We start from the raw sequence: 13583 nt of genomic DNA, 5'->3' as shown, positions 1-13583 counted from the left end.
ACTCTTTAAGAAAAGTTAGAAAAAAGCGTTCCTCTCCGACCAGCTCTCCGAGGGCTCGGATGGGCGTTAACACCTGGGTGAAGGTGTTACCAAGGCGTGCCAAAGTGTCCCTCTACGACCGAATCGGAGAGAATCGTAGAAGTAAAAAACGGCCTTAAATCCCTACCATGCTACAGTATAATTAGCACCTATCTCAGCAGATGTCTTCAATATGTTTATTGTTGTGCCTATTTTAAATCTAAATATGTTAATTTATCTTCCTAAAACCCACTAGAGGACACTATTTCAAAATTATATTTTCAAAAATGTCTCATAGGGGAGCATGCCCCCAGACCCCCCTAGTATTGCTGGGTCACAGAAAAATAATATGCATTGTCTAGGGGCTTAGCCCCCCCAAAACTGGAAACCTAGATTCGCCCCTGGTGTCTCGTAAACATTCTCATGCGAAGAACCTCAAGGCTCAAGATCACCTGCCTCTGTGATGTAACCTGTTCGAACGACCAGCTAATCCCTGTTCTACTTTTCTTATCAGAGCTATTTGGCCTTTATCTCCATGCTATAATTGTTTCCATAATAAAAAAATTAAGATAAATTGTGTGTAAAGTCTGAACATGTGTTTGCATGGTGTTCTTATCTTAATTGTTTTATCTGATAATATAACTAAATAAAGATAAATAGCAACTGCTGGCCTCGTAAGGTAAATAGGCCTTACATGAGCAAAACATGTGCAATGTTTAAGAAAGGTGTGTGTTTTAGCCCTCCTATAATGTCTCTGGTTTTAATGCTATAATGGTGAACAATTTTGTATGTGTTCCTCCATAAATATATAGGACGTCACCACCTACAGCAGCAGGCAATTTTTGTCACTGGTTTTGATGGTCTTAATGTCTCTGGTTTTAATGCTATAGGCTATAATGCTCTGCTTTTGATGTTCCCCCTTGGGAATTGTTCTTGAAAAACCATCATTATTTTTATTGCCCCCCTCTCCATGAGGGGACATGAGATTTCCACCCATTGCAAGGAATGCCACCGTTTTAAATTGTCCAGAACCAAAGGTTCAGCACGCTCAAGGTTGAAGCACACATATGCCTCTGAAAGTGTAAAGATGAGTCATGTCCACTCAAGATGAGTGTGGGCATCAACAGCCGTTACATAACGTGGAAAACAGGACAGAACGGACACTGTGGATAGATAGCTCCAGGTGAGCTCCAGCACAGACGAAGGGCCAATGTTCATGCTCGGCTTTATACTCCCCGTCACAATTAAGATAAGCAGAATTGTTCAATATAATCTACATAACCTACATAGTCACCTTAATGTGAGATGTCTATATTAGCCTTCCTGCTGCTGTAACACCTAGCTATTCTGTTATAAAAGTAAGAGGTTGTAGTGACATGACACTCTCGTAATTGGATGATTGTGAATCGGTTCCAAAGTATTTGGTGATGGGTGTTTTCTCAGCGTTGACAATCTCTTATCTTTACTGCCGGCGGTTCCTCCACTGTTTATGATCCCGCTTCTCAAGTCCCTCCTTACGGACCTTTAGCATGCGAGCAGGATAAAACAGACCTCCTGTGAGTCACTCTCACTCAGATAGAGTCTTTGATTCTCATCACAGCTATTTCTCTCTCTCTCTGTCTCTGTCTCGTTCTCTTTGTCTCTTTTTCTCTGTCAGAAATCCACTTGTATTGGTACAAGCCAATCATAAGTAATATTAGCATTTTTTTCTCTCTTTCCCTCTCTCTCTCTCTTTCTCACTCTACTTATTTAGCTTTTTGTACCAAGTCAAACCAAATCAAACAGTTACTCTTTTCTCTAGCGTCTCTCTCCCAACTCTGCTGCTGCCTAACACTAATCTGCTCTGCGGGTCTCCGGACCAGAGGCTTGACCCTCAGCATGTGGGTCCTGGTGGTTCTGGTGTGGTTCTTGATCTGGGCCGGGGGAACCTACTGGTACCTCTTTGGGAAGCCAAGTCCATTCTCTCTGGAGTCGCTGCGGCCCAAAGAGCCACTAGAAATGGACCAGAGGAAGAGAGATAAAGTGTTGAAGAAAGGTGAGCGGCCAAATCCCCATCAAATGTTTTACTTGCTTTTGGTGTTGAAGTTCCTATTAACTTCGAGCTAATGAAATATATGAACTTTTCATATCTTATTTAATTACATGAAAGTATATATTTTAATATAATGATTGCATAAGATAATTCTAGCCTTGCAGTTTGATAGGTTGGCAAATGTTATAATAATAACAATAATAATAAAGCAACACCTTTATATATAGCGCTTAAGTTCTCAAAGACGCTTACATTATAATGTTCCAATTGTTTTATAATGAGGTCTGATATCTTTCAATACTAACTGTATCTACACAACCAACAGAATGTTTGGTTCTGACACCTAGTAACCGCCACTACCAGTCTCTTTCACTTGGCAAGTCATGTGTGAGAACCTGTGGGATCAGTTGTGTATGGCAGACACCATGAGGTCTCCACTTGTGCTTTAAAATAATGGAGCATTGATTCCTTGGTGGACAGTCCCTTCTGTATTTTTACCAGTTGTGCAGCATGTAGGCAAGAGAGTGTGTGTGTGTGTGTATGTGTGTGTATGTGTGTGTATGTATGTGTTTGTGTGTGTGTGTGAATGTGTGTGTGTGTGTGTGTGTGTGTGTGTGTGTGTGTGTGTGTGTGTGTGTGTGTGGGGGGGGTGTAGGCGTGTGTGTGTGTGTGTGTGTGTGTGTGTGTGTGTGTGTAGGCGTGTGTGTATGTGTGTGTGTGTGTGTGTGTGTGTGTATGTGTGTGTGTGCATGCGTGTATGTGTGTGTGCATGTGCGTGCTTTTGCGTGTCTTTCTGTGGGTGTTGGCGTGTGGTGTGTGCATGTCTGCTTGGGGCGTGTATGTTTCTCCTTATATGTGTGTGACTAAATACTGGGGCTGCATAATTCTCTCATATGTTACGTCAGAGAGGGAAAGTAGGCCACGACTTGTCCTACTTGACAGCCTTTGTAATAAATCTTACAACATAATCAAAAACGTGAAGGTCATATTGTTTTTATATGAAGCGCACTTTCAAAGGAACATACCCTGTCAGTTAAGACATACAAATACCTATCATTCGTTCTTAACCTCAAAACACCATTACAAATATTTGCTGGCTCTTGTACTTTGAAGTAAGAGCTGGTATAATGACAGCCTTCTGCAAGGCCCACTGTTATTAACGCAAGAACCTATTTGCTGGTCTTTATTCTTGCATCTTCATAAGAGGCACAGGTAGACTTGAGTTCTAAATCAAAATAAAACTAATAAGAAAAATAAATGAAAAATAAATGTATTAATAAAATGAATTAGGACAATGCAGCTATTTCACATTAAATCTTAGGCAACTCAGCAGAATGTAATTCGCTGGGTCATCATAAACAGTAGAAAAACAAGACTTGGAGATAAGCTATGATATACAATGCAAGACTTGGACTTAGGTCACTCTAGTTGAGACATGAATACAGGCTAGGGTTGGGATAAGGTACAAGATTTATATACTAGATACAATAATAGAATAGAATGGAATAAAATAGAATAGAAATAATCTCAGGACATGGGATAGTCCTCTACCATCATCTGTCGAACTAAGAGACATGAGACAAATCAAACCTAGAAAGAGTCCTGGCTAAATGTGTCTCATTTGAAGCCATATCTATTTAACGACGAAGGGAAGACTGTTTCAGGACTATGTGGAACCCTTTGAGATGCCAGGATTAAAAATGCTTAGAGAACTAAATTGCACCACAGAGCTGTTTGAGGCCAGACTTTTGATGGAACCCTTTAGAACCTTTTTGGGGACATTGTGGCAAAGCACACACAATCTTTAATTGAAAACTGCGCTAATTCACTGCTGTGTCCTCTAAAAGCAGTATGGTCTTTTCTGTCTCCCCCGAGCAGGTTTCAGCAAGGACAGAATCCCTGAGAACCTGGACGCCATTGTGGTCGGCAGCGGTATCGGAGGCCTGACGGCGGCTGCGTGTTTGGCCAAACTGGGGAAGAAGGTTCTAGTACTGGAACAGCACGACCAGTCTGGGGGCTGCTGCCACACCTTTGTTGAAAAAGGCTTTGAATTTGATGTTGGTAAGTAGGCCTACTACAAGTGGCTTATTGACATGAATTGTATGTACTGTATAGGCTACCAGTTAGTCCATGCATGCACGCAGTCCTGACACCAAGGCTGTGTTTGAACATGGATTTAATTCATACCAAAATGATACCGGACGGTACAGCGACTTTGGATAACAAACACATCATAAAGCACATGCTTTAAAAATGTCAAAATGTCAAAACAAATCCTTTATCTTACAACTTTGTAGGCATTGTAGTTTTATTCAGTGTTGATTTTTTAGGGAGAAAAGTTGAGTTACCTTTACCCGCGAGGAGCAGAAACAGTGTGTGGTCAGAGAAAGCAAACCATTGCACCAGAGAGCAGTGGTGGGCCTTGGGGTGAAGGGCAGATAATCCCCTTTATAGTCAGTTAGACAATCAGATCACATGCTGCCCCCTGCTGGCTGTCTTTGGCTACTACAACAACTCTTTTCACATCAATTTCTTTTCTCTCTGTTCCTGCATTACAATCATGTGTGTGTGTTAATGTTTGTGTGTGTGTGTGTGTATGTGTGTGTGTGTGTATGTGTGTGTGTATGTGTGCGTGTGTGTGTAGGCCTTCACTACATTGGTCAGCTGCACGAGAACAGTCTGATTCGGATCGCCTTCGACCAGATCACGGAGGGTCAGCTGGAATTTGAGACCCTGGACCAGCACTTTGACACCATCCACATCGGCCTGGACAAGGAGCACCGCGAGTACACCATCTACACCGGCAAGACTGAGATGGAGGCCCACCTGAAGAAGCAGTTCCCAGACGACACTGAGGCCGTCGAGAAGTTCTTTAAATGCATGAAGGTATGCGTGGAGGACACTGCCTCCTGCAGTCAAGGACAAGAAGTGTGGTTTGTGTAATGCACTGTGGTGTACTACATCAAGTTAGCGACAGTGATTTCAGGAAAGGAATTGACTATCCAAAACAGACCATTTTTAGCTGATCCTGGTGGACAATCATTCTAAATGATCCTTCTGTTATTGGTATGTAATATGGTGTTGTTATGTAACAGTAATAGAAATGCTATAATAAAATGTATTCCTTTAGCCATGGCATATATGTATACAAAAAACTACAGTGATTTTAAATGAGGTGCTGTAGTAAAGCTGAAGATTTTTGGGATTTCATGTTTTATTTTCAACATTGTATCTCTCAAAGTAATGGGTATATAAATGTGGTTTAGCTACAGTTTGGATTATTTTGGGACAACAAATTGCCAGCTGGACTCCGCATAGCTGGTGGTTTCAGTAACCAATTATGCCTCCTTCAGTACTGAGCCTCGTAAAATACTGCCTCTCTAATATAGCGTCTCGTTGCTTGTGGTTCTCCCCGTAGGTCTGTGCCAGGAAGACCCACTACCTGGCCTCCCTGAAGCTCATCCCTCGCTGGCTGGCTCTCTTCCTGCTCAAGTCTGGCATCGCTGACCTCTGCTCGTCCGTCTTCCGCTTGTCTGCCACCAGCGCCACCGACTGGGCTGACCAGCTCACCAGCAACAAGGACCTCCAGGTCATCTTCTCCTACCTGTTCTACGGTGAGCGAGTAGCACGTGGGAAGGGTCACATACGATGGGAGATGTGGCTTTAGTGAGCTGGTGTACTTCACATTCCTTAGATATGCTCGGATACGGTCATTAGATAAGATATAGGCCTACTGTTTTTCACTAAATCGTCATAAAAAAACAAACCATAATGTGTATCCGAGAGACAATAATAAGTTGTAATGTGCTTGAAATGTTTGCTCACACCGTTATTTATTCCGAATTCATACAATGTACACTTTAAAGGCACCCAGTGCAACTTTCGAGGCTTAAAAATAAACATTCAATTTCTGTCTTTTTTACACGTAGTAAGTTTCAATAACTCCATACCATTACATATCGACATTCAAGGAGCAAAGATGAGACGTCGTCGTGTGGTGAGAACTGATAGAAAATCGATAACAACAACAATCGCCGCCATTTTCTTAATTTTTTGTAACCTACAATAAATACAGCAGGATTCCAGTCAATGGAAAAATGGCCTCTCCCCACCGGCGATTGTTGTTGTTTACGATTTTCTATCAGTTCTCACCACACAACGACGTCTCATCTTTGCTCCTTGAATGACGATATGTAATGGTATGGAGTTATTGAAACTTACTACGTGTAAAAAAGACTAGAAATTGAATGTTTATTTTTCATTGAATGTTTACATAAAGTTGCACTGGGTGCCTTTAAAACATATCCACATTGTCCACATTTTCAGCTAGTTGTCTCCAGGCTGTGAAGTATTGTGCTGTTATTGTGTGAGTCAAATGTTAGTGTCGATGTTGTTATAGCCGTGTCTGGGTTCATGAGACTATATTTGACCTCTGACCTCTCTCACATTATCGCTCTTCCCCGTAGGCGTTCCCCCCAGGGACTCCAGCATCCTCATCAACGCCCTCCTCGTCCACCACTACAAGCGCGGAGCGTACTATCCAAAGGGGGGTGCCAGCGAGATCTCTTACCACATCAGCAACACCATCCGCAAGTATGGCGGTGACGTGCTGGTGAGAGCGCCGGTCTGCCAAGTCCTGCTGGATAAAGATGGCGCCGCCTGTGGTGAGCACTAGCCAGGAGAGCAAGATGGAGCTGTTAGTCTAGTTTACCCGGGGAGCAAGATGGCCCCTTTAGTCCAGTTTACCCTGAGAGTAAGATGGCTGCTTAAGTCTAGTTTACCCTGAGAGTAAGATGGCCGCTTAAGTCTAGTTTACCCGGAGAGAAGGATGGCCCCTTTAGTCTAGTTTACCCCGAGAGCAAGATGGCCACTTAAGTCTAGTTTACCCAGACAGCAGGATGGACCTTAAGATTCAGTTTACATACTTGTTTGGGTTACCCATATACAGGTCTTAACACTTATTTGTAGTGGTTTTTGAGGTGTGTTTGTTAGATCTCATAACGGTTTGCTGTGATGTGATTTGCCAGGTGTGGCGGTGAGGAAAGGCCAGGAGTTAGTGGAGGTGAAGGCGCCAGTCGTGATCTCCAACTGCGGCCTCTTCAACACCCTCAAGAACTTTCTGCCTCCGGAGATTCATATGAAACAAGGTGAGTTGAGTCACCACGCACAACAAACACCAAAAACAAGAGACAAACTAAAAAACAAACACGAATGTGTATTTCCTATTGACACTGTATTACTGTATTTAACCCAAGAAAACACAAGAAAATTGAAGGAAACAAGACATACGTAATAAACATGTTCCACACTAAAAACAACATAATACTTCATAAAATAATTCCCTGTGCAAAAAACATACCCAGCGTAATGATGAATGACAAGGGTCTTAAAAGGATAAGTATTGCCCTCAAACTATTTCATGCACACACGCTTTGAGTTACATCATGATTATATGCAGTATACTATTACATGATTATATGTAGTATACTATTTCAGTGATTCCGTTTCGTATAATCTCACGTCCTTCAGTTATTTTGAAGATGTCTACCTGATACACTTAGTTTGGGCGAAGAATCCATATGCTAAATAAAAGAAATAAAGCTTTTTTATGTTTGTAAACGCAGTGAAAGTTAAGGTTTTGTTTCTGGTGCAGATGTCCAGGCGCGTCTGAACCTGGTGAAACCCGGCAGGGGTTCCTTCCTCATCTTTTCTGGCTTCGACGGCACCACTGAAGAGCTTGGCATCGTATCGACCAACATGTGGCTCTTCAGGAATAACAACATGGATGGGATGTGAGTACCTGGCCCAGCTCTGAGTATCTATGTCACATATGTCAAACTCAAGGCCCGTGGGCCTGATCAGGCCCGACAAGCCATTTATTCTGGCCCGCCAGCTCCTCAGAATGTTGAAAAGTTCCATTGATTTGTATGAGCAACGGTGAAATTTAATTTGGTTTGCCTAATTTTCCCTCAGGATTAATAAAGTATCCATCTATTTATCTATCAGAGCTTGTCTGCCGCGGCCGCTGGTATGTCGAACGCACCACAAATACTGCAAGTCCCACAATGCACTGTCCCCGCGTTGGTAGCATACGTCTATATAGGGAGCACTTGCCCCACTGTCCGGCCCTCGACTTATACCCATTTTTTTTATTTCGGCCCTCTGTGTATTTGAGTTTGACACCCCTGAATTCTGTCCTCATTACCTGCAATTACACCCTTGGCCCTTTAGGTGGCGCTGTTGACCAAATGTTGAAGCGCAGCGAGCAAAAACAGGCATAGGTCATCGGCTGCAGATGTTTGGCACATGCTCTCCTCCTTAATGAGTTCCTGAACTCCAGCACATAGTTCTCCTAGTTCCCCATGAGCTGCAGACAGATCGATTCTCTGCATGTCTTACCTTCAGCCTGGTGTGTCAAGAGCGCTCTCAGAGTGTCTCAAATGAGTGGACCTGCATTTAAAGAAGGTGTTAACAATTAACTATAATAACTTAATATGTAATGGCATGTGTTTTCTCAGAACAAGCATTTATTTTTTGACTGCGAAATGTAGAATATAAGCTGAAAATGCACCTAGAAGTGGACTATTCCATCCATACCGGCTTTAGAGATGGACTATACCACCTTGCAAGGAAGAGTTTAAGGCTGCTTTAGTCTGGTTTAATTATACCGTGCTGATTACAATGAGTCATATTAAATGAACGTCAAAGAGCTCAATGGGACTTAATGTAACGAAATAAAAATGCAAAACTTCTTTGAATTGAATGGAATTTAACTGAATTTAACTGAACTGAATTTAACTGAACTAAATTGAGTTGTTTGTCTCAGGATGGATGAATACTTTGATATGAGCAAAGAGGAGGCCCCTGACAACGCCCCCATGATGTTCATCACTTTCCCCTCGGCCAAAGACCCCACAGCAAAGATCAGACACCCAGGTGAGACTGCAGACATCACACTTTGTCATTCAGGTGCAGTTTATTTACCATCATTTCACCTGGAGGTACAGGGAGATCAAATTTGTGTGTGTGTGTGTGTGTGTGTGTGTGTGTGTGTGTGTGTGTGTCTGTGTTTTCATATGCTCCTGTCTGTGTGTGTGTATATGTGTAAATGTGGGACAGAGAGCAGTAACTCCAATAATTTCCTTGGTAGTAAAATCATTCAAGTTTCTGTGTATTTGGGTGTGTGTGCATGTGTGTAGGTGTGTCTGACAGAATGTGAACACACACACAAACACCCCCCCCCCCCCCCCCCCCACACACACACACACATTCTTTCTTTCTCACTCTTTCTCTATCTCTCTCTCTCTCACACACACACACACACACACACACACACACACACACACACACACACACACAAACACACACACACACACACACACACACACACACACACAGACACACACACAGACTCTTTAGCATACACACACACACACACTCACTCTCTCTCTCTCTCTCTCTCTCACACACACACACACGCTCTCTTTCTCTCTCTCTCACACACACACACACACACACATGGACCTGAGTTGCTAACTTTGATGCTTATCTGGCCAGGCAAGTCCTGCATGACCATCCTGACCATGGTGAATTACGAGTGGTTCGAGGAGTGGAAGGACTCGGCCGTTAGGAAGAGGGGGGACGACTACGTGACCTACAAGATGAGATTCGCCAACAACCTCTTTAACTGGGCCTGTCTTCACTTCCCTAAGCTGAAGGACAAGGTAAACAGGACAGGACCATGGCAGGACAGCTGCCTTGTGGACTATGAACTAGGAAGCAAAACAAAACAAAACTTAATCTTTGGTCTTTGAAAGGATTCATTTTTGAAAGGAATTGGACTCAGGGATCAGAGAGTCTGTGTGTGAATGTGTGTGACGAGGCAAATGTGGAGCACTCCTTGTGAAGTGCTTGGGCACTTTAGGATAGGTAGATAACTAAATACATGCAGTACATTCCTCATGATTCTCCTTAGGGTACATCTTACATGCTTTGTAGCCGATTTGCACCTGCTGAGTTTAACTGCACTAATTACTAACTTTGAGATTAAGGCCCAATCTCAATACTTCCCCTTACCCCTTATCTTACCCCTTACCCTTGAAATTGCGCGTTCATGTGAGAGCTAGTGGTGTCTCAATACCCAACTTGATCAAAATTAAGTGGTAAGTTTGGCCCTCGTTTTTGAGATGATCGGAGAGCTACCTTGCTCCTCCAAGGGCTATCCCAGAGCACACCGCGAAACCAGCTCGGGAATTTTCAAAAAAACATGGCTGCTTGAAGCGAGGAATATTTTACATGAATAAAGCTATATACACAACTTTTTATACGTTTATAATGACTCGGTTTGATCTGAAATGTGCTACTCGAACGATGCATAGTATTGTAGGTCTTAACTGAAGTTTTCAAACGGTAGTTTTAGGATACAATTAGCGCGTATACCACCACTCCATTGGCTTATATGGTAGCTTGCCAGCTATCATGCTACATACACTACATGTAAGTATTTTTGGCTTATAATTAATTTAAAAATGACGACAGTCTTGTTTCGTGCTCTACACAGTTGTATACATATATATTTGCAACCATGTTCTTCATTAGACTTTTTTTAAATCGCTAGTTTCATAGCTCATACAGTCACGCATGACGTACCCGAAACCGAGTGGCGTCTCATTTCATAGGGGAAAGATCTCAGCCCTTGGCCCTTACACTTGCAAGTGCTAGGGTTAAGACTAAGACAAGACTAAGCAAAAGGGGCAAGGAGAAGAATCGAGATTCGGCCTAACTGCACTAATTACTTACTTTGAGATTAACTGCACTAATTATTTACTTTGTTTATCCTACTTTGACTTCATTAAAACATCCAATCTAAATGTGACATCATCTCCTATGTCAATATTTCTAAGTTGCCATCACAACCAACATCTTTTCCTGTTCCTCAGCTGGTGTTCCAGGAAGTGGCCACCCCCCTGTCCAACATGCACTACCTGGGAGCATACCGCGGGGCCATGTACTCCGCCGAACACAACCTGGACCGCTACGACCCAGTGTCCATCGCCAAGAACCGCTGCGACACGCCCATCAAAAACCTCTACATCTCAGGTAAGGGCTTTACAGTGTGTGTCCTTCTCTCTCTCTCTCTCTCTCTCTCTCTCTCTCTCTCTCTCTCTCTGTGTGTGTGTGTGTGTGTGTGTGTGTGTGTATGTACATGGATGTGTGTGAATGTCTCTGTCTGTGTCTCTATGCACATTCATGGGTGGTTTAATCCATCTGTTCTCTTTCTGTCTGTGTGTGTGTGTGTGTGTGTGTGTGTGTGTGTGTGTGTGTGTGTGTGTGTTTCAGGTCAGGACGTGTTCAGCTGTGGTATTGCAGGGGCCCTGCACGGAGGGTTGCTCTGCGCCTCTACAGTGCTGGACCACATCCTCTACATAGACCTCATGTTCATGAAGAAGAAACTGAAAAAGGAGAAGGCCAGAGAGAACGCCCGACTGGCCAAGAAACTGCAGTGAGGCCCGTACAGAGCGCTGCACTGCCCCTGGTGGGCACACAGGGAATTACATCATACACAGAGACACTGGTGAACTGTGGAGTTTAAGGGTGGCGTGGCGTGGAAACTGTATCGTTTGACAGTGGTATTTAAAAACGTGTGCAATATGATGTAATACATGTGATCTCTCTCTCTCTCTCTCTCTCTCTATCTATCTATTCTACCTATGATTTGATCTTTGGAGACCAAACGGAGAATGTCTTGTTGTGAGAAGTTTACTTGCTGCACTTCGACGAGTGCTTTATTATAATTTCCATTATTATATTTTGTTTTATGTGTCCTGCGATGTTGAAATGGAAGCACTGTTTTACTTTCGCCTTGAGCCGTTGCAGTAGCTTAAGTAGTAACAGTGGAAGTAGTTCTTTTAAAGAAACACTAATGGTCTCCCTCTGCCTTCCTGTTAAATTGCTGCTAAGTGGATGCAGAAGTGAATTGATATGCCTGCTGTGTAACTATGGTAACAGTATTGTATTGTTGTTGAGGATATCCTGTCTTGTACATGACTTTTGTAAAGTAACAATTCACTTTTTTAAATTATTAATTTGATACTAGAAAAATGAACATGGTTATGAGAAATAACCAACATGTGCCAATAAACCAGTAATGTGAAGTATGCTAAAACAACACTAAGGTTGGGACAGTGCTAACATGTTAAGTTAATGGCATGGTGTAGACGTTATTGGTGTGATTTAAGGCCTTAATTGCTTAACGTGTTTGGCGGTGCTATTAGGGATCAAACAGACCACACGCCCACCGGTGTTATTCTGACCCGTGTTTCAGTCCTGTTCTTCTTTGAACCCAGGAGGGTCTGAGGGAAACTGAGGATTTCCTCCGCTAAGTGAACATTTCCTGCGAGGCTCCCTGAGATCGGCTGGCATAACAGGCCCGCCGGTGTGTGAGAGCGGTGTGTGGTGGGGCGAGGGGAGGATGGGGGGGTGAGGGGTGCGCCGAGAAGAATGTCCCCTCTGTGTGAAGCATCTGTGGGATGCCAGCTCCACTTCGGCCCCCTGCTTCAGAGAAGAGGGCCGGGACTCTCGCTCTCTCTCACTCACTCACTCGGCACCAGGAACATGCTGCAGGAAGCTCTCACAGCAGCTGCTCGTGTAAGGTGCACGGAGCACTTCACACAGCACCACTGGGCCATGGAAGCGCACTATTTCATGTGATCTATATTCATTAAATATAGCAGAATAGAAGCAGATTACATGGCCAGGACTTTCCATTCAGTCACCAACAGCAACTTGCTGCAGGAACCTCAGGAACAGCAGCTGCTCATGTCAGGTGTGTGTGTGTGTGTATGGGTGTGTGTGTGTGTGTGTGTATGTGTGTGTGTGTGTGTGTGTGAGTGTGTGTGTGTGTGTGTGTGTGTGTGTGTGCCTGTGCGTGTGCCTGTGTGTGTGGCAGTGCAGTATATGCATTGATCCACATGTCAAGTGTGCGTTGCTCTTGTACCGCTCTGAACTTAATTGGGTTAAATAAATTAAAAAGTAATACAAAGTTTACGGAGCTTGTATGTCTATGAGGATTAAAAAAGCCCCATGTAAACCCCAGTTTATGGAGTACTCAGATCAATGAATCACATTAGGACATGGCAAACAACTGTGACTTTGTAATTAGCCTCTATGAAAGGGAAAATTCCCAATTCGTTGCCAGCACTATAGACATTTGATTAGATATGGTTATTCATAGGCACTGACCATATTATTTTTATCTTCATATAGAATGTCATTGTTCTTCATATAGAATGTCACTGTTCTTTATATAGAATGTTCAGGCATAAACAAAACCTGAAAGAAAATGGCATCTGGAACATTCCCACAGAAAAGAAAAGGATAATCACAAGGCCAGATTGAGACTTAAACTAGAGAACTATATTGGGTTTGTGAATCGGGTTTTCCAAGTTTGCCACCTACTAAAAGACTGTTCAAAGCTGGCAGTGGCATTACGTCCATAGAAACAGGAATGGAAATGTTCTAGGATAGGAAAAAA

At 43.1% G+C, this 13583-nt stretch overlaps 1 protein-coding gene across 1 annotated transcript; it reads left to right on the top strand.

The window, feature by feature from the left end:
• Positions 1-1896: 1896 nt before the first annotated feature.
• Positions 1897-11556, top strand: LOC308362377 (inactive all-trans-retinol 13,14-reductase; the record flags this gene model as incomplete). The annotated part of the gene is made up of 11 exons (XM_080834993.1): positions 1897-2053; positions 3929-4111; positions 4695-4936; positions 5469-5664; positions 6517-6714; positions 7078-7197; positions 7704-7842; positions 8877-8986; positions 9608-9774; positions 10990-11149; positions 11390-11556. The coding sequence occupies 11 exons, from the start codon at positions 1897-1899 to the stop codon at positions 11554-11556; spliced, it is 1839 nt and encodes a 612-aa protein (XP_080691119.1).
• Positions 11557-13583: the final 2027 nt, after the last annotated feature.

This window comes from Sprattus sprattus (assembly GCF_963457725.1).
Source record: "Sprattus sprattus genome assembly, chromosome: 3".
In the NCBI taxonomy this organism is placed as follows: domain Eukaryota; kingdom Metazoa; phylum Chordata; class Actinopteri; order Clupeiformes; family Clupeidae; genus Sprattus; species Sprattus sprattus.
The sequence above is the reverse complement of the archived record's forward strand: the minus strand, read 5'-3'. Positions and strand labels throughout refer to the sequence as shown.